Raw genomic sequence first — 22,531 nt, 5'->3', positions numbered from 1 at the left:
TTCTGTAAGGAAGTTCAAACTCCTACACTCCAATGAGAAAGGTCCCAGCCTATGCAGCCTCTCCTTATAAATCAAACCCTCCATTCCCAGCAACTGGTAAATCTCTTCCGAACCCTCTCCAGCTTAATAATACCCTTCCTCTAACAGGTGACCAGAACTGGATATGTTGAAAGTGAGAGGGGAAAGATTTAAAAAGGACAACTTTTTCCACACAGAGGGTGGTTCATATGTAGAATGAACTGCCAGAGGAAGTGGTAGGTGCAGCTAGTTACAACATTTAAAAAACCTTTGGATAGGTACAATAATAGGAAAGCTTTAGAGTGATATGGGCCAAGCACAGGCAAATGGGCCTAGCTTAGTTTGATTGACATGCATGAGTTGTACTGAAGTCTTTTTCCACGCGGTACGACTCTACAAAAAGGAGATGGAACATAAAGTACAAGGATACTGGTGTGGAACAAAAACACCAAGATGGATTAGATAAACTAAATGACTCATTTCTGTGCTTGAAATTTTGTATGTTGATATATGGCATTTTTACTGAAATCAAATTACAAATTAAGATAACGCTATTTCACCATCACAGCAAAACCCCACGTTTTTTTTCCTCTCGTTATCTTCATGTAAGTAGCAAACCTGCAGTTAAGATGAGATGCAAACAGTTTAAGGTTATATTTGCAAATGCAAAGAGAAACCTATTTCAGACAGCAATGACTAAATCTCTGAAATTAACAAATTCAGTCTGATCTACAGACATGAATGAATCTTAGCACCTGTATGGTTCAGAAGGAAAGGCTTCTTCAGGATGGTATTGGCAGGAATGATCTCTTGTTTTGATTTGATTTTAATTCCAGCTGCAGCCTGGGCCCGAGGCCTCCTCCTCACCCCAAACCCCAAAGGCTGCAGTTACCATGGAGACAGTGAGCGCACCCAGCCGCTCGGTAACAGAAAAACCTGAAGCTCAGCACCGCCTGGATGCAGCAGCATCCCCAGGGATCGGGGCGGTGCAGAACCCACATTCCCTCCCTCCCTCCCTCCTGGAACTGGGGAGAGGGTGAGTGAAAGGCAAGAGGGGGAGGAGGAAGGGTGAGGGGGAGGAGGAAGGGTGAGGGGGAGGAGGAAGGGTGAGGGGGAGGAGGAAGGGTGAGGGGGAGGAGGAAGGGTGAGGGGGAGGAGGAAGGGTGAGGGGGAGGAGGAAGGGTGAGGGGGAGGAGGAAGGGTGAGGGGGAGGAGGAAGGGTGAGGGGGAGGAGGAAGGGTGAGGGGGAGGAGGAAGGGTGAGGGGGAGGAGGAAGGGTGAGGGGGAGGAGGAAGGGTGAGGGGGAGGAGGAAGGGTGAGGGGGAGGAGGAAGGGTGAGGGGGAGGAGGAAGGGTGAGGGGGAGGAGGAAGGGTGAGGGGGAGGAGGAAGGGTGAGGGGGAGGAGGAAGGGTGAGGGGGAGGAGGAAGGGTGAGGGGGAGGAGGAAGGGTGAGGGGGAGGAGGAAGGGTGAGGGGGAGGAGGAAGGGTGAGGGGGAGGAGGAAGGGTGAGGGGGAGGAGGAAGGGTGAGGGGGAGGAGGAAGGGTGAGGGGGAGGAGGAAGGGTGAGGGGGAGGAGGAAGGGTGAGGGGGAGGAGGAAGGGTGAGGGGGAGGAGGAAGGGTGAGGGGGAGGAGGAAGGGTGAGGGGGAGGAGGAAGGGTGAGGGGGAGGAGGAAGGGTGAGGGGGAGGAGGAAGGGTGAGGGGGAGGAGGAAGGGTGAGGGGGAGGAGGAAGGGTGAGGGGGAGGAGGAAGGGTGAGGGGGAGGAGGAAGGGTGAGGGGGAGGAGGAAGGGTGAGGGGGAGGAGGAAGGGTGAGGGGGAGGAGGAAGAAGAGTGAAGGTGGGTGGGAGAAGGGGAAGAGGAGGAAGAAGGTGGGGGAAGAAGACAGGGGAGGGGGCATGGTAGGAACGGCGAGTGGAGCAGGAAGCATGGAGCAGGGGTTTCAAGTGGTAGGGGAGTGCACTTAGGGTAAGTGAGGGTGGAGCAGGGGGAAGGGAGTGAGTGGTAGGGAAAGCATTGGGAGGGGCTGCAAGTTGTGGAGGGGGCGCAGGGTAGGGGAACATGAGTGGTAGGGATAACGAGCTCAGGGGGATGGGGGGGCTGGTGGGTGAGGTTGGGGAGGAGGGTAAAACGTTGAGATGGTTGGGGGAGGAAGGGCAGAGGAATCAGGAAGGGGGATTGGGGAGAGGAGGAAGTGGGGAAAGGAGTGCTGTAGGGGAGGAGGGATTAAAATAGGGAGGAGGGTGTTGGGTGGGAGAGGCGTGGGAAGGATTAGGGTGGTGTATGAAATAGAAAATGAGTGTATAGTGAGCATTGGGATTGGGGGAAGTGCAAAGTGAGACTGTAGGGGTAACACTGTAGGCAGGTGCGTGAATGGGGGAGAAGGAAAATGAGGAGGAGGATGGAAGGGTAAGGAAGGGAGAAGGAATAGGGCAAAAAGAGGACTAGGGAGAGAAGAGGGAAGAGAGAGAGTTGTGGGAAATGAGGGCATGAAGGGATTAAAGAGAGTGGGAAGGGAATTAGGCGAGAGGGTTAACAGAATTTGGGTAAGAGGTGGTTACAGGTAAAAGAATGGGTTGTGTGGGGATGAGGATATGAAAAAGGCGGGATTTAAGGAATCAATAAATTGCATGAATTGTAGGTATATTGTAGTCATGTGCAGAGTTGTGGCACATAGAGCTTTATGCAAGTATAAAGGGGACTGTATAACGTTGCATGCTTGGTTTAGTGAGAGGCAATCAATTTTGAACAGTAGTGTTGCCCGATACTGCACTTTTGTGAAGGTGGGAAGCAATCACAGTCCTGATCAAATGACAAACAGTTTGAGCAGGGGCAGTATATAACAACAAACAGGATTAAATAATTGTGAAATAATGCACAGTACAATGGTACAACTCTGGGCAGTTGGCACTGCGTATCACTGAAAATGAACATCCCTGGTGCACTCAACCAAGTGCTTCACACAGGAACATAAACACAAGCAGGTTGAAAGCACCACTGACTGAGCCCACAGTAGTGCATTAGAATCACGCTCTGTAAAATGCTACACTGGACTACAGATCTAATGCGGTTTGTCACGCTGGCCAAATATGATTCATTGGCGTCATCAAGCATACCGAGGCTTCCCATAGTTTTCCATTAAATAGCAAAAGAGGCGCTAACACTCACTCTACAGCCACAGAATGCAGTGGATGGAGTGACCTGTACATTGTTTTCAAAATCTAAGTGAGAAGCAAGATCCATCAACAAAAGGGATACAAATTTAAAGAATGAAATGCACAATCTAAATAGCTGCTCCCCATCATTTCTGGTGGGATTTGATGGGGTAAGTCCTGTTGTGACAATTCAAAATCAAATTGTGTTTCTTTTGTGCATTGCAGGAGAATTAATTTTTGTCTCCAAGGGATTACTTGTACTTTTATTGCTTGACTGAAATTTGGGGATTTTTATTATTCCCCGGAAAACTCCATTGTAGTGAATATGAGGTATTGGCATTGTACATCAGATTAAATTAAAGCTTTAAACTGAAACAAGTCACTCTTGGCAGGGCTGACTGTGTATTCCTTTTTGCTAGTTGAAGGAATTCAATAGCACAAAGCTGTTTATGAGCTTGATGAATAGGCTGTTCTCCCCTCACAAAGTCCGAGATCACAATGCCATACATGTTGATGATTGTGATGATGATTGCGTTTTCCTGGTCTGGGTGATTTTTTTTTTCCTGCACACAAAATGTCATGAACATAAGAACAACATTTAAAGGATAGGCTGCTGTTTGTGCAGGAAAGCATCCAATTCAAGATTGTAACTTTTACAACTTCAGTCATTTCCAGAACTTGCACTTTTTTAAAAAAAAAATCCCGTCTGGATGATGTAGTTTCTCCCCCTTCTTTAATCTGCCAGCTCAAACTCCAAACCTTTTGTCATGCAGCACATGGACAAGACAGAGCCTAAGGCTATAAGAAGCAACTAAAGATGGACAATAATAGGCAATAAATGCTGGCCCTGACAGTGATGTCCAGATCCTGTGAGAGAATTTTTAAAAAGCTTGTGCTCTTAATCGTCTCAATAAAAATCTCTCTCTTTCCAGAGATGCTGTCTGACATGTTGAGTATTTTCTGCTTTTATTTCAGAATTGTACGATTTGTCATATTTTGCTTTGGCTCCACAATGTTCCACTTGTGCTGCTTGTGTGAAGTTGAATTATGATATTTCAATAACCGCAAAGGCCTCCATGTAGGTTTGGTGGAGACTTTGGCTACAGATGGAGGCCGTTTGGCCCATCATGCCTGCACCTGTTCTTCTACCAAGCGCCGGTCCTTTTGCTTTCTACCCCCCCATACTTGCACACTATTTCAATTCAATAACCGTCTTGAATGAAAACGGTAACTGCTGGAGAAACGCAGCAGGTTTGGAAACATCGGTGGAGAGAAAGCGGGGTTAATGTTGAGAGATAATGGGAACTGCAGATGCTGGAGATTCCAAGATAATAAAATGTGAGGCTGGATGAACACAGCAGGCCAAGCAGCATCTCAGGAGCACAAAAGCTGACGTTTCGGGCCTAGACCCTTCATCAGAGAGGGGGATGGGGAGAGGGAACTGGAATGAATAGGGAGAGAGGGGAAGGCGGACCGAAGATGGAGAGTAAAGAAGATAGGTGGAGAGGGTGTAGGTGGGGAGGTAGGGAGGGGATAGGTCAGTCCAGGGAAGACGGACAGGTCAAGGAGGTGGGATGAGGTTGGTAGGTAGCTGGGGGTGCGGCTTGGGGTGGGAGGAAGGGATGGGTGAGAGGAAGAACCGGTTAGGGAGGCAGAGACAGGTTGGACTGGTTTTGGGATGCAGTGGGTGGGGGGGGGGGAAGAGCTGGGCTGGTTGTGTGGTGCAGTGGGGGGAGGGGATGCACTGGGCTGGTTTAGGGATGCAGTAGGGGAAGGGGAGATTTTGAAACTGGTGAAGTCCACATTGATATCATATGGCTGCAGGGTTCCCAGGCGGAATATGAGTTGCTGTTCCTGCAACCTTCGGGTGGCATCATTGTGGCAGTGCAGGAGGCCCATGATGGACATGTCATCAAGAGAATGGGAGGGGGAGTGGAAATGGTTTGCGACTGGGAGGTGCAGTTGTTTGTTGCGAACTGAGCGGAGGTGTTCTGCAAAGCGGTCCCCAAGCCTCCGCTTGGTTTCCCCAATGTAGAGGAAGCCGCACCGGGTACAGTGGATGCAGTATACCACATTGGCAGATGTGCAGGTGAACCTCTGCTTAATGTGGAATGTCATCTTGGGGCCTGGGATGGGGGTGAGGGAGGAGGTGTGGGGACAAGTGTAGCATTTCCTGCGGTTGCAGGGGAAGGTGCCGGGTGTGGTGGGGTTGGAGGGCAGTGTGGAGCGAACAAGGGAGTCACGGAGAGAGTGGTCTCTCCGGAAAGCAGACAGGGGAGGGGATGGAAAAATGTCTTGGGTGGTGGGGTCGGATTGTAAATGGCGGAAGTGTCGGAGGATAATGCGTTGTATCCGGAGGTTGGTAGGGTGGTGTGTGAGAACGAGGGGGATCCTCTTGGGGCGGTTGTGGCGGGGGCGGGGTGTGAGGGATGTGTCGCGGGAAATGCGGGAGACGCGGTCAAGGGCCTTCTCAATCACCGTGGGGGGAAAGTTGCGGTCCTTAAAGAACTTGGACATCTGGGATGTGCGGGAGTGGAATGTCTTATCGTGGGAGCAGATGCGGCGGAGGCAGAGGAATTGGGAATAGGGGATGGAATTTTTGCAGGAGGGTGGGTGGGAGGAGGTGTATTCTAGGTAGCTGTGGGAGTCGGTGGGCTTGAAATGGACATCAGTTACAAGCTGGTTGCCTGAGATGGAGACTGAGAGGTCCAGGAATGTCCAGGTCCAGGAGTGAGGGATGTGCTGGAGATGGCCCAGGTGAACTGAAGGTTGGGGTGGAAGGTGTTGGTGAAGTGGATGAACTGTTCGAGCTCCTCTGGGGAGCAAGAGGCAGCGCCGATACAGTCATCAATGTACCGGAGGAAGAGGTGGGGTTTGGGGCCTGTGTAGGTGCGGAAGAGGGACTGTTCCACGTAACCTACAAAGAGGCAGGCATAGCTGGGGCCCATGCGGGTGCCCATGGCCACCCCCTTAGTTAATGTTGACTTCAGTGACCTTTCCTCAATACTCTTAAACACATCAGTTGAACCATGTTTCTAGGCAGTGCTGTCCGTAATCTAATTACTTTGTGTAAAAGTTTTTTCTTTGTTTTGTTTGCACACACTTTAAATATGTGCCCTCATGTTTCTTCTTATTTTATGAGCAGGAATAGTTTCTCCCTGTCTACCCTATCGAGCTAATGCATTAACTCAAACTATAAACTATTAAACAGCCTCTCTCCATGGAGCCTCATCATGTTGGTGATCCTGGAAGTGCTGAAGATGTTGTTATGGGTGCATTTAACTTGTGCTTTCCTTACTTTACAAATGCTCATGCGTCAGCTGTGACTCAGATGGTAGCACTGTTCTTACCCTACAGTCAGAAAGTGGTGCTGCCTTTTGGAGGAGATGTTGAAGCCAAGGCCTTATCTTCTGGCTCAAGCAAACGATCTCAAGGCATTTGATGATTTTTGGTCAATACTTATATCTCTACCTACACTACTGAAACCATTTTTCTGCTTATTATCTCATGGTGAGAACTTTCTGAATGATAAATTAATTGCTATGTTTCCTTTTATTCATTCCTAGGAGGTAGGCATCACTGGCTGGACCAGCATTTATTGGACACCCTTAGTCGCTCTTGAACTGAGTGGCTTGCTAGGCCATTTCAGAGGGCAATTAAATAAAAAACACATCACTGAGGTTCCAGGGCCACATGTAGACCAGACTGGTCTACAGATAATCTTGAATTAGTCAGCCAGATGGGTTTTTTTTTAACATGACAATCAACAATAGTATAATGGGCATCATTTGACCTTTTGTAAATTCAAATTCCACTTCACACTGTGGAGGGATTCAAACCCGTCTCTCGGCTGTTTCCTAGATTTCTGGATTGCTAATGCAGTGACAATACCACCATGTCATTCCTACATTTCAACAGCATCTAAACTTGCAATAAGGCGCTGTGAGACTGTGAAAGTCAGTCCAGGAACACAAGAATGGGAGAGGCCATTCAGCCCAGCCAGCCTGTTCCATCATACAATAACATCGTCGTAATGTGTGACCCAACTTCTTGCCTCTGCATCATGTCTCTGAACCCCTTTGGTTAACAAAAGTATCAACCATTGTATTTATAAATATATTAATATCATTATGAGGCATTGAGAAACCATTATGTAACATTTGACTTCAACTTCAACTGCAGTCGTGTGTCCAATCCTGGGTGCCACATTTTAAATAGAATGAGAGGGTGCAGAAAAGATTTGCAAGAATGCGTTAAGAGATTAGAGACTTTGGTTACTTAGGTAGATCAGAGAAGCTGAGATTGGCTCGCTGAGAGGAGATTTGGGGGCATACAGATAAATAGAAATGTCCCCGTAAGCGAAAGGCTCATGAACCAGGGTGTCAAGATCTTTTATATCACTTGTAGAGGAGTACTGCCTAATAGGGTGACGGAGGAAGATCCAATTGTTTCATTCAAAAGGATAAGCGCCTGAAAGAAAAAAAACATCTATAGGGCTATGCAGCAAGGGCAGGGGAATGGAAATTTGCAATTAAGCTTGCAAGATCTGATACAAATACAACAGGGCAAATGACCTACGCATTCTATGATTAGTTCAAGAATATGTTGACTAATACACTAATTCCATTAAGTCAATGGGTTATCACTATAGCTATTTACAGTGGCATCATATATATTGGCTGCACATAAAACAATGCCCATTTTGTACTGATTTACTGTTGGTTAAGAGTATTTTCCGTTCCTTCATACACCACATTTCCAAGGCAATGTGGTCAGACGGAATGGGAAGAAACTTGTGTAGCTTGGCCCAACTCCAAAAGAGCTGAGCAGGCACAGGAGAACAATCATCCTGGGTTTGTTCAACAATATATTAAAGTACTAACAAAACCCTGGCTTGGTCAAATCTAATTAGAGGCTAGCCTCACGTCAGATAATCCCTGGTCCCTTCCACTAGCACGGTGATGTGTTAGCATCTGTTGCATTGAATAACTTCTGCATCACATGCAATAACACATTAGCATCACGTCAAAGAAAATAATATCTATGAGAGAGGGAGTATTTGAGCTACTACAGTGCCGTCTCTTCTGTCTTTATGAAATGGGTTGCCGAGGCAATAGCAACAAGCAGAAGGGGCATGGAGACTTGTAGCTTGGCTCTGTTCCAAAATGGCAAGTCTGGCAATAGGGAAAGCCAGCAATCATGGACCATTGAAAAGTTTACTTTAGAAAAGATATGTTGATTCTATAATTCTATGAATCCTCATTTTCTCTCTCTCTCTCTCTCTCTTTCCTTTACTACCCCCCACCCCCACCCCCACCACTCCCAGTGGCTCAGATGTAACCATACTGGCAACTAAGGAAACAGCAATGTGTAGGCCATATAAGATCCTACTTTGACTTCCAGTCTGCTGTGTAAATTGTGCTGCCCAATGGTCTTTCTGTGCACATTGTGCGGAATACCCAGATCCCAGGACCCAAGAGAATCAGTGGGGTGGTGTGGCAGGATAATTGGGACGGAGGAATATTTGTATTAATTAATAATTGGTGAAGATGGTGGGGAAGAAAGTGAAAGAAGAATCAGCATGAACTAGGAGGAAGGCAAAGCAACTAGGAGTATGAACTGCAGCAGAAGAGAAGACAGAATGTTACTTTAGGGTGAAGGGGGAGGAGGAAAAGAGAAGAAAGACCTCCGATTGAATAAAAAAATGCCACTGCATTGCTTTGACAACAGCATATTACAAGAAAAATTAAATAGTACCACTGCACACCCACAACCACCGAAAATCACTCCACGAGAAATGAGTGAATCATTCTGCAAACCCTTCTCATTTGACATTTTAGATGTACCCACAACCTCAGTTATGACAGCTTGATGCCCTATCAGTGTTAACTCCACATCGCAGTCTTCTGTTAAATGAAGTAAGATAGAATTTTCAGCATAGGAACAGGCCATTCAGACTGATCTCCCTACCCCTACTACACTTAATCCCCAGTTCATCCTTCTCTTTCGTTCTCCCACAGTTTAGCTTCTATTTAACAAAGATGCCTTAACATTATTTGTCACAGTTATTTTTTGTGGTAGTAAGTTCCACATTCTAACTACTCACTCAGTAAATAACTTGAGAATCATCTAATCCCAGGGAGGTTTCTCTTTTCTGAAGCTTTTGACAAACAGCCCTGTATTGGACCATTAAATGTGTCAATGTTCATGTTAAAAAGAAACCCAAAATACTGTCTCTGCAGACAACCCAACTTCGAGAGGACAGACATGTAATTGAATTGCTGAGTGTATAACTAGAGACAGGACATGTAAAAGTTTCACGCGCATTTTACTGAACTGCACATGAAGGAGGAAAAGTCCCCTCATGTTAGCATTTTCACACATCTCAAAAGGCACCTCACAAACATCTGAAAGCTTTTGTAAAATGACACTGCTGGATAATTAATACAGAGACCTAGGGAGGGTGCTTTAAATACCTTGCAAACCTCTTAATAAAAAGAACAGAATACATTAGAAGCATTGGGAAGATAATACATTTTTGTTACATTTTAGTTGTTCTCTATTGGCCAGAATGTCAAGTTAATTCTCTGATCATTTCCAAAACGAGTCTTAAAATCACACTCACGCCCAGTTATCACAGTAAACCAGCTGCGAGGTTAGATTTCTGCAAACGCCTGCCTGATACATTTCTGATGGAGGAGCAGGTGCACATCAATGTTTATAGTGGCAACAGCATGAAAGGATCCAATTGTAAATTTGCAAATAGACTTTTGGCCTTTATTGTTGGGGGTGTGGGAGGGAACAAAATGGCCTCGTGAGATTGTCACTGGGTTGGCAATCCAGAGAACCTGCAGTGCCACAATGATGCCACCCGAAGGTTGCAGGAACAGCAACTCATATTCCGCCTGGGAACACTGCAGCCATATGGTATCAATGTGGACTTCACCAGTTTCAAAATCTCCCCTTCCCCTACTGCATCCCTAAACCAGCCCAGTTCGTCCCCTCCCCCCACTGCACCACACAACCAGCCCAGCTCTTCCCCCCCCCCACCCACTGCATCCCAAAACCAGTCCAACCTGTCTCTGCCTCCCTAACCGGTTCTTCCTCTCACCCATCCCTTCCTCCCACCCCAAGCCACACCCCCAGCTACCTACTAACCTCATCCCACCTCCTTGACCTGTCCGTCTTCCCTGGACTGACCTATCCCCTCCCTACCTCCCCACCTATCTTCTTTACTCTCCATCTTCGGTCCGCCTCCCCCTCTCTCCCTATTTATTCCAGTTCCCTCTCCCCATCCCCCTCTCTGATGAAGGGTCTAGGCCCGAAACGTCAGCTTTTGTGCTCCTGAGATGCTGCTTGGCCTGCTGTGTTCATCCAGCCTCACATTTTATTATCTTGGAATTCTCCAGCATCTGCAGTTCCCATTATCTCTAACATTCCGGGTGCGCAGGTTTGAAAAGATGGTGAAGTTTCAACAAGAATTTGGAATTGAAAACTCGATCAAGGAAGGAAACTAGCTGAGGTGTCACTCCAGAACTATGTGGTTGATTTTTTTTTGGTTTTCTTCATTTACAGGAGGGCATCGTTGGCAAGGTCAGCATTTATTGCCCAGAGGGCAGTTAAGAATCAACCACATTGCTCTGGGCCTGGAGTCACATTGGAATTAGGCCAGGTAAGGATGGCAGTTTCCTCCCCTATCGGACGTCATTGAACAAGATGGGTTTTTCTGAGAATTGACAATGGATTCATGGTCTGCATCCATCTCTTAATTCCAGATATTTTTTATTATTGAATCTTATTGTCCTCTGAAATATTCTAGCAAGCCACTCAGCTGCCATAATGTCTAAATAATAGCATTGTTGATGTATTTTCACCAAATGGATTGCAACTAGGGATGGGCAGTAAATGCTGACCCAGCCAGCAATGCCCACATCCCATGAATAAAGGGTTGAAGTTTAAAGATGGGCAAGTTTTATATTGGTGATGTTGTATTCCCATATTGAATAAAAGATGTATTGTCATTGGTGGCAATTCAAAAGAGAATCCCTCTGCTGATTCCTGGGAAGAAAGGAATGACTTTATCAAGAATGGTTAAACAAGTTTGGCCTTTATTCATTACAGTGTAGAAGAATGCAGGGTGATCCTACTGAAGCATACAAGATTCTAAGGGGACTTTACACGGAAGATGTTGAGAATGTGTTTCCACTGGTGAGAGGAATCTTGAACTTGGGGACATGGTTACAGAATAAGCTGACACTCATTTAAAACTGAGAAACAAAACAAATTTATTCTCGCAGAGGGTGGTGAATGTTTGGAACTGTCTAATCCAGATCGTTTCAGAAGCGAAATCACCAAAAATATTGAAAGAGGTGGTTAGATTTTTGAAATATTGAGGGGTTGAAGGCTATGCTGAGTGGGCATGAAAGAGGGTTTGAGGTTTGGGGTAGGTTAGCCATGATCATGTAGAATGGCAGGTAGCCTTGATGTACCAAATGCCCTACTCCTGCTCCTATTTCTCATGATGCTCAAATTACTGTGGTTTTAAATCCCATTTCACTTTTGATACAAACCTTTGGTGAGAGTTTATCTCAACAAGAATATATTGGGCTTGTTAGGCACATTTTCTCGCATCACAAGACCTGAGGATTCTGAGAACCAACGATAGGAAGGAAGTAAGAAAAAAAAAATACTATTTGGTCTGGTTGGGATCATACCAAATTCACAGGAGGATCCCATCCTCGCCAGCATGTTGGTGCTGGCTCCGTGGTAGGGCTATCTAATTATTACAGCATTTTCCTTGACTGCCCTACAAATATTCCCTGCAAAATATTTTCTGAGTCAGCTGCTGTTGAATCAGATTCCATTGCCTTTTCAACCAATGCATGTAACAGAACACCGAATCGAAGCACTTATAAAACTGTTGCTAAGCATTCTCCCTAATCACAACAACTGGGACAATTCCCTGGATCTCACCGGATCAACGGAGACTTTTCGATTCTTGACCTGATAGACAGCATTGTTCTGGTTTCCATATTTTGACATGTAGGTCCGTGGAGGCACCTGAGGTGGAAGAGTCTTACTCCGGCTGACAGGCTTCCCAGAGGATTCCTCCTTTTTGTCTTTTCTTTTGCAAATGGAGTTGGGCCCAATGCTGCCAACTCTTATCAGCTTTGAATTTTCCCCATAGGTAGACATTAAATTCAGCTTTGTTATGGCATCATTCAAGTCATCATAGTCAATCAACTCAAACTCTTCATCAGAGATCCTTTGGTTAGAGTAAAAGCTTGGTGGTTCTACGATTTTACAATTTGAGTCATCATTGCCAGGAGAGAATATATTGATGTCATTAGGTATGGTCAATTTCTCAATGCTGTCACTGGGCTGCCCCTTGGACCAATGATCTGTTAACGTGGCATTTCGACTGGGGCCGAGAGGAACTCGTGGTGGTACTGGTGGAGCATAGTCAATGATGGAATAATCTCCGCGATGGCAAGATGTTCCCTCGGTGGTGAGCAGCCCTGTACGGACTGGTTGCTGTGTGGAGCCACTGATGGTAGAATTTGTGATGGTGGCCGTGGCAGTTGTGGCTGTGGTAATATCTTTCCACAATGATTGGTATTCTGGGTCCTCCTGGCACTGGTGATTTGGTGGCCCGGGAGCTGAGGTAGTAGAGGAACACGCGATGCCTCGACTTGACAAAGAAGGGCCTTTGCTATAACCGAGACCGGGGTCTGAGCCCGACAAGCCATGTGTCGCTTTAATGGCATTACAGTCATTCCTCAATTGGCTGTATTCCAATAAAGGGTCCTCAAATGAAATCAGTTGCAAGCTGTTAATGTGTTTGGACTTGCTGTCGTCTCTTGTTGTACTACTCTGGCGAAGCCTCGATAGAGCATCGTACTCCATTTGAAGAGCTTCTGCCAGTGCCAGCTCCTGACGACTGATTCCTGAGAACTCCCAGGGTTTCCAGTGTTCCTTGCTGCCCGTGGGTTGAGACATCCTAATGGCTGGTACAGATGAATCTTACTTCTTCTGGAATAGGTGACTGAGCAACAAAATCATAATGGATTGCAGCTAAATGGAAAACACAAAACAAAAAATTTTAATTCAATTTGCTGTTCAACTAAGAAATTGGTGTTTTTTGGCACATCTGCTGTGTAAATGGGGAGGAGGGGAAGGAGAGAAGATGGTTGCATTGAAAATAAATTCCCAAAATAAAATCTTTGCAAGAGCATTGAGGGAATCTTATAAGAGTACTCACATTTATCCATTTTCTTTAAGTATTCAGTTAAGTACTATGAAGACTGGACCCCCACTCTAAATTCCGTTCCTACCTAGTGATTCCATTCCTCCTCCTAGAGGAGGTTTGGTGTTGCATTTGATCGAGAGTTGAACTTCTGACTTACAACATCAAAACCACTTATTACCAGCTCTGTAACATCTCCCAACTTCACCCTGTCTCAGCTCACCTGCTACTACAGGCTTCACTCATACCAATACTACCTCAAGAACTGGCTATCCTAACATATTCTTAGCTGATTTCCCACGTTCTGTCCTCTATCCAAACTTGAGATTATCCAAAACCCTGTCTCTCAAGACCTAACCCTTCTGCTTGCATTCATTCCCACTGAGCTACTTCCTTGATTTCTAAACTCTCAATGTGGTTTTAAAATCCTTCCATAGACTCCCATCTCTGTGTTCACTCACATACACGTACCACTCTCACACTAGTACTGGCAAAGGGATGTAGGTTCTGTTTGTTAGAAGGTCTTTTACAGGATTACTCAGCAGATAGTAAAGCAGAGCTACACTCCTGCATGTTGTAAGTTAGGTGGGAAATGGCTGCTCATCACATGTTCTACATCCTAGTTACTTGCTCATTAGCCTGTTCCCTCTCAAAGTGATTATAGAATCCCTACAGTGTGGAAACAGGTCCTTAGGCCCTACAAGTCCACTCCACCAATGCTCAGAACATCCCATTGAGACCCATCACTCTACATCCCACCTAACCTCCACATCCCTGAACACTGCAGGCAATTTAGCATGGCCAATCCACCTAACCTGCACATCTTTGGACTGTGGGAGGAAACCAGAACACAGAGGAAATCCATGCAGACACAGGGAGAATGCGCAAACACCACACAGTCATCTGAGGGTGGAACTGAACCCGGGTCCCTGGGTCTCCAACCCCATAACCTGTACAAATATCGGCACTTCTCTAATTCTGGCCTCCTGAGAACCTCGGATTTTAATTGCTCCACCATTACCTAGCATAAGATCTGAAATATGGTCCCCAGATCTTTTCTCCTAAGTTTCCCACTTTAAGACATTCCTTGAAAGCTAACACTTTGACCAATACTTTCAGATTTGATATCTCCTCATCTAGTTTAGTGGTATATTTTGTTTGATAATGCTCTCGTGAAGCACTTTTTATTATGTTCAGAAGTTCTGGAAGTTCAGAAGATGTGGAAGTGTTGAAAAAGGTGCAGAGGAGATTTACCAGCATGTTGCTTGGAATGGAGGAAAGGTCTAACGAGGAAAGGTTGAGAGAGCTAGGGCTTTGTTCTTTAGAATGATGAAGGATGAGAGGTGACTAGATAGAGGTGTAGAAAATGATCAGAGGTATAGACAGAGTGGACAGCCAGAGACTTTTTCCTTGGGGTGAGGTAGCTATTACGAGGGGGCATAGTTTTCAAGTGAGTGGAGGTAGATATAGGGATGGCATCAGAGATAGGATCTTTACTCAGAGAGTGGTAGGGGCGTGGAATGCATTGCTGGAGACGGTAGTGGATTTGGCCTCACTAGGGGCATTTTTGTGGCTATTAGATAGGCATATGGATGATAGTATAATGTAGGGGTGGAGGTTAGATAGACCTTAGGTTTAGGGTAAAAGCTTGGCACTACGTCGTGGGCCGAGGGACCAGTACTGTGCTGTACTGTTCTATGTTCTGAGGAAGGGTCACTGGACCCAAAACGTTAACTCTGATTTTCTCTCGACAGATGCTGCCAGATCTGCTGAGTGTTTCCAGCAACTTCTGTTTTTGTTCCTGATTTACAGCATCTGCAGTTCTTTCAGTTTTTATTCGGTTCTTGGTGGAGATAAGCTCACAGCATCAAACCAAGAATTCTGCCCCAAAGTGAGAATCTTACACAAGACAGGCCAAGGGTAATCGAAGGAAAGAGCGAAAAATGTCACCATCATACAGGAAACGTGTGAAAAGTCAGTCAGATTTTCACAAAGCAACTTCAGGACATACTAAAGTGCCTTACAGTTAATCAAGATCCTTCAACTGTGATCACTGTTATGTAGGAAAGATGATAGCCAATTTTCAGACAGCAAGCTCTCACAACCAGGAATCAGACCAAATAGTCAATTTCTTTTGATCTTCTGTTGATTGAGGAATAAATATTTTCCAGGACACTGGGAAGGACACACCCAATCTTCTTTCAATTTGTGTAAGGGGATCTTTTACACCCATGAAAGGGCAGATGGGGCCCCCACACTGACCATTCATCATAATGATAGCACTTGTAGCTCTGTACTACTGCCTCTGAGTGTCACCCCGGATTATGGCACTGGGTACGATTTGAGCCAGCATTTTCCAGCTCAGGTAAGATTGCTACCAATAGAATCTTGGCTGACATTCTGACAACATAATGAGACGTCTAACTGTGATGCAAGATAAGTAATGATACATTCTGGTTACTTTTAGACATTTATACATAAATTAAAAACATCTATCATGAGCTTGTAAAAGAAGGGTAATGTGATATTATGTCCCTAACAGACCTCCAAAAGCTCCTTCCTTTATCTAATCTCTGTCCCAGCAGTCTGTGTTCTTAGCTATGCCAAGCAATTTGTTATGACCTGCAATTCTCAATATTATATCCAAACCAGGAGCAGGACTAGGCCATTTGGCTCCTCTGCCATTCAAAACGATCATGGTTGATTTGATTGTAACCCCCAAATCCACATTCCTACTTACCTCTCATAACTTTCTGACCCCTTCAAGAATCTATCTACCTCCCTCTTAAAGATATTTCAGGGCTTTGCTACCACCACCTTCTCAGGCACAGAGTTTCAAAGACTCGGGATGCCCAGAGAAAGAAAAGTGCCTCGTCTGTTTTAAATGAGGAACATGTCATTTTTAACTAGTGACCCCTCATTCTCGATTTTCCAAAACAGGGATCATCCTCTCCACGTCTACCCTGTCAGCACAACTCATGATCTGATAATGTTTCCATCAAGTCCACCTCTAGGGAAGGAAATGTGCCATCCTTACCTCATCTGATCTACATGTGATGCCTAGCCCACAGCAATGCGGTTGACTCTCAGCTGCCCTTTGGGCAATGAGGGGTGGACAATAAATAATGGCCTAGCATTCTGTGAATGAATGAAAAAAATCATATCACCTCTCCCCATTCCATACTTTATTATCTGCAATTACCAATTTCAAATCATTTGTACCACAAAGGGGTCCCCAGAACATCATTCCTCATTACCTGCCAAGCTAAGAAACCAGCTACCAGGTTCATAACCTGTGTTTTCTGTTTTGTAGTTTGTATGGTCTGTTATTGACCCCCGACTCCACACGGATGATCTTTATCAAAGTTCATTTATCAAAGGCATTCTCAAAGTAATTTTAAAAATAACTATTATTTTCACCCACTCAGTAATCAAGCCAGTGTTCTTTCATTTAGGCTCACCTAGTACCCTCACTAAAAGTTAGATTTCTTCTCCCCTTGCCCCACTCTAACTGTCCCACAAACATTCAAACATCAATTACCCTTTAATCTCTCTCAAACTAGTATCCCTCAACAATGCAATCTCATTTCTAGAACTAAGGAAACACAGGGCATGATATGGGCATTGAAGGGACTTTTAGATAAGCACATGAAGATGCAAGGAATGAAGGGATATGGACCAAGGGCTGGCAGAAGGAATTAGTTTAATTGGGCACCATATTTGACACAACATTGTCCTATGTTCTATAGTCAGAAGTCGCAATCAATTTGGTGAAATCACAAACTTTCATAGCATTGCTCCTTTGTCAGGTGTCATGTGACTTCTGACTTTGTCCACCCCCAGTCCAACACTCGCACCTCCATGTCATATGTTCCATAGGAGTTAGAAACATGGAACTTAGGAGTGAGAGTAGGCCATTCGCCCCTTTGAGTCTGCTCTGCCGTTCAGTAAAGATCATGGCTGTTCAGATTGCAAACCACATCTCCACTTTTCTTCATGGACCTCAAAGGACCCCGAATAACTTGTCAACTTGTAGAATTTCTACGTAGAAGCCAAAGGCCCATTTGGCCTGTCATGTCTGTGCTCCATGTCCATTGTTCCTCTATCACAATTCATTTTTATCTTTCTCCCTCCCCACATGACACCTCATTGTAGTTCATTTTCTTTTCCAGCACAGTTCCTGGTTAATCAACACAGTCTTACCCGATGCTGCACAGCTGAGGGATTGATTGTCACTGAATGCTGTGGGGTAAATGTTCCTAATCTCAAGATTTCCTGCCCACAATGCAGCAATATTTAATTGCTTACAGGAGCAGGGTATCTCAAGAACCAGAAATATTGCTAAAGGGAGGGATTATTAGCGCCGTCATCTTTCAGCTACAACACACGCACACTTCTGGAAATACTGATGAAATGCAAGTGATCTGACACATTTGCCAACGCTTGAATTCAACAACATATACTTTACATGGCTTAGAGCTAATCACTCACGAAAGTACAAGGAAGTACAACATTAAACCCTAATCTCTAGGTAAACTAGGCAACAGAACTCTGACACTGGAAAGTTTGGGACTTAAAAGTCTGATTTTACAAGAAGAAAAGTCCACCAGAGAACATGGGGACACAGAATGAGAGAGAGAATCAAAAGTGAAATCAAATCAGATGCTGAAAATTTGAAATAAAAACAGAAAACACACATCAGATCTGGCAGCAAGTGGGGAGAAAAATGGTGTTAATGTTTCAAGGCGACAGTCCTTCATTAGAATATCCATCCGAGGCGGCCGCCTGACATTTTGCACATTTTCAGCATTCTCTATCATTTGTTTCTGAATTCAGTGGGAAGCGATTAGTGTCAATCCCGACAGACAGATCTGAAGATACAGAACCGGTTAAGCACATAATGAGGCCCCGCCCCCTTTAGGTCTAGCTTGAGCAACCAGCCAGGAAGGGAAAGGTGTGTGAGGGCCAGGGTGTGGAGTTTCTGGCTAGCAGATAAGCAGAACAGCCTTAGGAGGGAAAATTCAAGACTAGCTAAACCAACACTCGTATTTACAAACAAAATAAAATCCCAAGAAGTTTCGCAGAATTGTTAACGGACAAGACTTTACTCTGAGTCACAGATGGCGGTATCAGAAAACAGCAAATGCTGGACAAAGTCAGAAGTCACATGACACCAGGTTACAGTCCAACAGGTTTATTTGAAATCACAAGCTTTCGAAGCACTGCCCCTTCAGGGGGACTGTTGGACTTTAACCTGGCATTGTGCGACTTTCTCACTTTGTCCATCACAGTCCAACACCAGTACCTCTGCATCAACAAATGCTGGAGGTCACAGTGGCTCAGACAGCAAGCTAGATGACTCTTCATCAGAACTGAAGTGATGTGTGGAGGGGGGGGACTGCATTTATGCTACAGTTGCGGTGGGGGAAAGGTTGTGGCGGTGGTGGGGTGTAGAAGCTGGTGGAGAAAAGACGTTGATAGTTCAGATTAAGTCATCAGAATAGGAGATTGGCAGAGCAATATTGTGTCCAGCTGTGAGTCATGAAAGAGAAGACAGTCCTACTGGGATTGGGGGAAGAGGAGCGAGGACATGGTGACAGAGAATGAAAAGCTAAAAGAAAGGGAAGAAATGGGAGTTGGTTCACTATTTGAAGGTATTGAACTCAATCTTGAGCTCAGAATGCTGCAAAGTACCTAGTCTGAAGATGTGATGTTGTTCCTACAGTTTGCAATGTGATTCACTGGAACACTGCAGATAAACAAGTGGGCATGCAAGCAGGACGCTGTGTTAAAATGACCAGCTACTAAGATGCTGCTTGGCCTGCACTTTGTCATCTCAGCTACAGAAAGGTCAAGTTTATGTTTGTGCATAGACTGGAGGTGTTCTCCAAAGTGGTCACCCAGTCTGTGTTTGGTTCCTCCAACGTGGAGTAGGCCACGCTGGGTGCAGTAAACAAATTACATAAGATTGGAGGAGGTACGGGTGAAATGCTGCTTCACCTGGAAAGGCACTTTAGGCCTATGGATGGTGAGCAGGGAGCAGGTGAAGGGGTAGGTTTTGCACCTTCTGTGATAACATGGAAAGGTGTCGAAGTAAGGGTGGATAGTGTCGGTGGTTGTATAATAGGCTAGGATGTCCTGGAGAGAACAATGCCTGCAAGAGTAGGTATTAGGACAGGGTGGAGGCAATGGATTATTAATCACAGACACTCTGCTAATGTTCTAGGGACCCAAGTTCAAATCTCACTCTGGCAGATAGTGGAATCTGAATTCAATAACAAAGTAAAATTCTTGAAATAAGAATCAAATGCCTACCATGAAACCACTGTAGGTTGTCAGAAAAACCCATCTGATTCAGAATGCTGGCTGGCTTTGAAGAGATCTTGCAGATGGCAATGTTCCAAGTTATCTGCTCCCCTTGTCCTTCAAGATAGAAGTAGCTGTGGGGTTTGGAAGGTACTGTGTAAGGCTCGTTGGCAAATTTCTGCAGTGCATCTTGTAGACAGTACAGACCGCTGCTACCAAACACTGGCGGTGGAGGGAGTGGATGTGGTGCCAATCAGCTGGCTGCTTTGTTCTGGACGGTGTCAAGCTTCCTGAATGATGTTGCAGCTACACTCACGTGGGGAGTATTCCATCACATTTCTGACTTGTGCCACGGGGAGGCAGGAGGTGAATTACTTGCTGCGTTTTTCTTAGTATCTGACCTGGTCTTGTAGCCATTGTATTGATACGGTAAGTCCAGCTGAGTTTCTGGTCAATGGTAAAGCCCAGGATACTGGCAGTGGGGGGGGGATTCAGTGCTGGTAACTGCAGTGATTGTTATGAAGTCAGCTAGGTGGGCCTCATAGAATATGAGTTCTCTAATTGGGGCTGTTAATCTGGTTCAATCAGGGACACCTGGCTGACAGATAAGAACAGGAGTGTCAGACGTCCAGTTCACTCTGAGATCTGGCTCTGAGGGAACTGGATCAGTGACAGGGGCTCACCACGTGTAAATAAAAGGTGATCTGGTGATGGCATACCAGCCTCTGAGGAGTTATTCTAGTAACACCACTGACTGTCAAGGGGTGGTAGTTAGATTATTATCCGGCTTTTTTGTGATGTGAATGTTACTTGTTTCTTGTCAGCCCAAGCCAAATATTGGCCAAGCCTTGTTGCTCTTCAACATGGGCTGCTTCAGCATCTGAGGAGCCATGATTAGCACTGAATATTGTGCAAACATCACCACTTATGATGAAGGGGAGGTCATTGAAGCAGCTGACGATGGTTGGGCCTAGGACACTGCCCTGCAGAGATGGCCTGGAGCTGAGATGACTGACCTCTAACAAGCACAATCACCTTATGTGCCAGGTCCTAATCCAACCAGCAGAAAGTTTGCCCTTTGATTCCCACTGATTTCAGTTTTGCCAGGGCTCCTTGATGCCACACTCAGCCAAATGCGATCTTGCTATCAAGGGCTGTCACCTGTGTAATTCATCTCTATTGTCTCTATTTGGGCCAAGGCTGTAATAAGGTCAGGAGTTAGGTGACCCTGGATGAACCCCAAACCTAAGCGTCTGTGACCAGGTTATTGCTAAGCAGGTGCTGCGCTGTTGACTCCTACAATCACTTTACTGATGATCAGGCGTAGACTGCTGGGGCGGTAATTGGCCTGTTTGGATCGGCCCTGCTTCTTCTGTACAGGGCATGCTTGGGGAATTTTCTGTTCTGAGGAAGGGTCACCGCTCCTGAAATGTTAACTCTGATTTTTCTTCACAGATGCTGCCAGACTGGCTGAGCTTTTCCAGAAACTTTTGCTTTTGCTCCAAATTTTCAGGTAGATTCCCAGTGTTGTAGCTGTACTGGAACAGCTTGGCTAGGGCTGTGGCAAGTTCTTTTTGCTGGAACATTATCAGGGCCCATAGCCTTTGCAGGATCAACTATATCACACTGAGTGAATAGAATTGGCTGAAAACTGGTATCTATGATGCAGGAGGCCAAGATGGATCTTCCATACGGTACTTCTGGTTAAAGATTACTATTAATGCTTCAGCCTTAACCTTTAAACTGATGTGTTTAGCCTTCGAGAGTCGACCACATTGCTGTGGGTCTGGAGTCACATGCAAGCTAGACCAGATAAGGGGTAGCAGAGTTCTTTCCCTTGAAGAACATTAATGAGCCAGATGGGTTTTGTCCACAACAACAATTGCTTCATGGTCATCATTAGACTCTTTATTCTAGATATTTATTGAATTCAAATTCCACTATCCTTCACGGCAAGATTTGAACCCAGGTCCCCAGGATGTTACCTGGGTCTCTGGATTAACAGTCCAGTGATAATACCACTAGGCCATTGCCTCCTGTGAGCTATCTAATTTATGAAGAAGCCCAGACACAGCAGATAGTAAAGACCTATTTTGCTAAGTGGAGGGGTCAATAGCCAGGTGCAGTAAATTAGTCAACAACAGGAATAAAGGGGACATCTAAGTTTTGCTTTACCTCTCGGTGGGGGGCGTGTGTGGGGGGGGGGCGTGTGGGGGGGGGGGCGCGCGTGGGGGGGGGCGCGCGTGGGGGGGGGGGCGGGCGCGCGGGGGGGGGCGCGCGGGGGGGGGGGGCGCGCGGGGGGGGGGGGGCGCGGGGGGGGGGGCGGCGTGTGGGGGGGGCGTGTGGGGGGGGCGTGTGGGGGGGGGCGTGTGGGGGGGGGCGTGTGGGGGGGGGCGTGTGGGGGGGGGGGCGTCATAGGGGTTTGGAGCTCTCTATCTGAAAGGGCAGTAGAGACAGCAAACCTCATCGCATTCAGAAAAAGCCTTGATATGCACTTAAGTTGCCAAGAATTGTAGCTTATAAACCAAGGGCTAGAATGCGGGCATTAGTTCAAACTCTCCTCTAGCATCCAGCACAGACATGGATGGGCAGGGTGGCCTCCTTCAGTGCCATAAATTTTCCATGATCCTAGGCGACACAGTACATCATGTATTCATGGGATATATTATCGAGCTTGATCAGAATGACCAACTTCACACCATTCACAAACAACCTGTGACTCCACCACAAAATGAACAATGAACAACAACAATTCAGAACACCAAATATAAACATGACCTCAACTGAGAATATTCACATTTTCTCCAG

The 22,531-nt window shown here is 45.9% G+C and overlaps 1 protein-coding gene across 5 annotated transcripts in view; it reads right to left on the bottom strand.

The window, feature by feature from the left end:
* The window catches only part of pik3c2b (phosphatidylinositol-4-phosphate 3-kinase, catalytic subunit type 2 beta), a 218,279-nt gene that overhangs the window by 140,161 nt on the left and 55,587 nt on the right, over positions 1–22,531 (bottom strand). For 4 of the 5 annotated variants that reach the window (XM_048553065.2, XM_059653333.1, XM_048553064.2 and 1 more), the window contains one exon: positions 12,145–13,245. In XM_048553065.2, the coding sequence (XP_048409022.1) occupies positions 12,145–13,170 (1,026 nt within the window). In that variant the 5' untranslated portion in view covers positions 13,171–13,245. Of the gene's footprint in view, positions 1–12,144; positions 13,246–19,732; positions 19,842–22,531 lie in introns of those variants that run through there. The other variant, XM_048553066.2, reaches the window with a different exon arrangement.

This window comes from Stegostoma tigrinum, chromosome 21, assembly GCF_030684315.1.
Source record: "Stegostoma tigrinum isolate sSteTig4 chromosome 21, sSteTig4.hap1, whole genome shotgun sequence".
Taxonomy (NCBI): Eukaryota; Metazoa; Chordata; class Chondrichthyes; order Orectolobiformes; family Stegostomatidae; genus Stegostoma; species Stegostoma tigrinum.
This window is presented reverse-complemented; position numbering and strand designations above follow the sequence as displayed.